This window comes from Carlito syrichta, unplaced genomic scaffold (genome assembly GCF_000164805.1).
Source record: "Carlito syrichta isolate Samal-C Ts95f unplaced genomic scaffold, Tarsius_syrichta-2.0.1 Scaffold115658, whole genome shotgun sequence".
Lineage (NCBI taxonomy): Eukaryota > Metazoa > Chordata > Mammalia > Primates > Tarsiidae > Carlito > Carlito syrichta.
In genome coordinates this window covers 1-3115 of record NW_007059754.1, presented here as the reverse complement: position 1 = coordinate 3115, position 3115 = coordinate 1, and the positions used below count along the sequence as shown (strand labels likewise).

The following is a 3115-nucleotide window of genomic DNA, read 5'->3' as shown; positions in this document are numbered from 1 at the left end:
GAGGCCGCCCGGCCGGCCGCGAGGGCCTCCTGACTTCAGGTTTCTTTTCTGAGTGGGAGTCGCATTGCGTCGCCCAGACTCCGGGCTCCGGCCGTCCTTCCGAGTAGCCGGAGCGACAGGCGCGCTACCACGCCCGGCTCGCTTTCGAGGTCGTGGAGCGACGAGGCCTCGCCGAGGTGCCCGGACGGTCTCGAGCCCGCGGGCCGGGCAGTCCGCTCGCCCCGGCCTCCCAAAGGCGCGGGCATTCCGGGCTGAGCCGCCGAGCCCGGCTGACCTCGGATCTCTTCCCGGATTCGTTTTCTCTTCGCGTCACCCCACTGCGTCTCAGCACCGCCGAGGGGAGGCGTGAGGGGTTCCTGGCCACTCGGTCCTCATCTCGCGTCTCCTTGGACTGCTGGGTCCCCACTCTTGTCTCCCCACCTCTGCCGGCCTTTCTAAACACAGACCCAGAGGGTCAGTCCCTCCGGCTGTGATCAGAATACAGCCAGTATTTTTTCCAGCAGAGCGTGTGTCCCTGGGTCATGTGGTCCCAAAGGCTCTTACACCTCCCTGCCCCACCCTCCCTTCCCCAGCGTGCTCGAGCCTCAGCCACGCCGAACCTCTCCCGGCCCGGAGCATGCCTTGTCCTCTCGCTCGCGCTCTGCGCCTCTGCTGTGTTCCCCTTCTGTGTTTGATAAGCTCCTGTCTGCTCTTCCAGGCCCAGCTTAAATGTCACCTTCCACTATGTTGTGAGCCCCTGGAGGAAAGGGGAGTGCCCGTGTATCTCAGGTACTAGCCTAGGGCTGGACACATTTTAGGCACCTGTGCCTGTCTGGTTAGCTTGTCACTTCCGTATGGGCCATTCCATTCTGGGGACCCACCCCCTGCCAGATCACATGCTAGGTGCTGCAAAGACAGTAGTGGAACAGACAGTGCTCACCCTCAGGGAAGTTGAAGGCTAACTGGAAGTCAGTAAGTGACCATTGAATGAATTTTGCATTTTTTTTTTTGAGTCAGTCTCACTCTGTTGCCCAGGTTGGAGTGCAGTGCCACGCTCACGACCACCACAGCCTCGACCTGCTGGGCTCCAGTGATCCTTCTGCCTCAGCCTTCTGAGTAGCTGGAATTACAGGCATGCGCGACCACGCCCGGCTGATTTTTTGATTTATTGTAGAGATGAGGTCACACTGCCCAGGCCGGTCTCGAACTCGCGGGCTCAGGCAATCCACTCACCTCAGCCTCCCAAAGGCGCGGGATGACAGGCTGAGCCACCGAGCTAATTTTGTATTTCTTGATGAGATAGTCTCTTGATCTTAACCCCTGGTGTAAGGCCCACCACCTCGTACTGTCGTTCTGTTTATGTGTCCCAGCTACGCTGGCAGTGTCGGGTAGATGGAAACAGTAGGTCTCATTGCTCTCTCTGTTGTTATTGTGGATACGGAAGGAGCTCAGTAAATATCTACAGAATAACAGCAAACACTTATCCCGTGTTCACTATGGTTCAGGCACTATTCTAGAGGCTTTATCTATGTTGAGTTATTTAATCTTCCCCATGCGCCTATGAGGGACATGCTATCATTATCTCATTTTAGAGATAAAGAAACGGAGGCACAGCAAGATTGCCACATAGCTGCTAAGTGGCCGAACCAGGATTCCAGCCCAGTCGGTCTGGCTCCAGAGTCTGTACTTGCCTGCTCTGCTGCCTTTAGTCATCTGCAGAATGAATTGCTGGCACGTGTTTGCTCATCTTTCACATCCCCTTGGACATCTCTCCTCCCCCAGTGTGTAAGCTGCTGAGCGCAGAGCTGCAGGAGGAACTGAGTCGCACCGGTCGATCTCGAGAGGTGCTCGAGCTGGGGCAGGTGCTGGACACAGGCAAGAGGAAGAGACACGTGCCTTACAGCGTCTCGTGAGTCCTTCTTGGTGCTCCTCCACCTCCCAACCCCAAAGGAGCCCTGGGAGTTCCTACAGCATCCTGGGAGTCTTTGTTTCCCCTCTTCCCACAGAGAAACACGTCTGGAAGAGGCCTTGGAGAATTTGTGTGAGCGCATCCTGGATTACAGTGTTCACGCTGAGCGCAAGGGCTCGCTGAGATATGCCAAGGTTTGACCCTTCCCCAGGGCGAGACCCCACTTCTCAGAAACGAAGACCTATATCTCCCCAAGTCCTCAAGAGCTAGCTGCATGTTCTCTCCCAGCCCTGGAGTGCCCCCTCCTTGTCCTCAGGCTCCCTCATCCTCTCTCTTTCATGTGGCACCCTCATCATGTGACACCCCCACCTCCAGTAGCTGACAAAGCTAGCATGGCAGAAAAGGGAAAGAAGCGGTGGGGTGGTGCCCCAGGCTGGTCCCAAATTCTTCATCTCTCAGGGTCAGAGTCAGACCATGACCACGCTGAAAGGCCTCGTGCAGAAGGGAGTGAAGGTGGATCTGGGAATCCCTTTGGAGCTGTGGGACGAGCCCAGCCTGGAGGTCACATTCCTTAAGAAACAGGTAGGATAACAGACTGCTCGCTCTGTCCAGGGAGGTGAGAAGGAGCCTGTGAGCGGAGCTGGGGCCCAAGGCTTGTCTGTAGGGGACCTCTGAGGAGGGAGAAGAGGCCAGGGTGAGCACTGCACCATCAATTAAAGTGGGCCCAAGAGCACATCAAATAGTAGCAACAGAAGCCAATTGGATGCATTACTACTTACGGAGCACCCGCTAGGTCCCAGATTCGGGACCACATGGTTGCTGCCCCGTTTTACCCTCACAAGAACCTGTCAGTGTTTCCCCTTTTATAGGCGAAGAGCTGAGACTCAGTGTAGTGACCTACCTGGCAGAACAGGTGCCAGGAACCATTTGTCTCTTGGCCACCTGCCTCTCTAAGCCACAGGCAGTCAGGTAGAGGAGGGGAGACAGAGAGTGGAGAGAAGAGAGGAGGGTTTCCAGCCCCGCAGAGCAGATACTCTTCTGGCCCTTCCACTTGACCAGTGTGAGACGATGTTGGAGGAGTTTGAAGATGTTGTGGGAGACTGGTACTTCCACCATCGGGAGCAGCCCCTACAGCGCTTTCTCTGTGAAGGTCATGTGCTCCCAGCGACTGAAACTGGTAAGGGAGAGAGAGAGGGAAGAGTGTGTGTGTGTGTCGGGGGTGGGGGG

At 56.5% G+C, this 3115-nt stretch overlaps 1 protein-coding gene across 1 annotated transcript; it reads left to right on the top strand.

Moving 5' to 3' along the window:
* Positions 1-1730: 1730 nt before the first annotated feature.
* CNPY4 (canopy FGF signaling regulator 4) lies at positions 1731-3065 on the top strand (the record flags this gene model as incomplete). Its single annotated transcript, XM_008073212.1, has 4 exons — positions 1731-1888; positions 1986-2082; positions 2348-2470; positions 2948-3065. Coding segments are annotated over 4 exons (496 nt in total), but the record flags the coding sequence as incomplete, so codon positions are not given.
* Between the last annotated feature and the right edge of the window lie 50 nt (positions 3066-3115).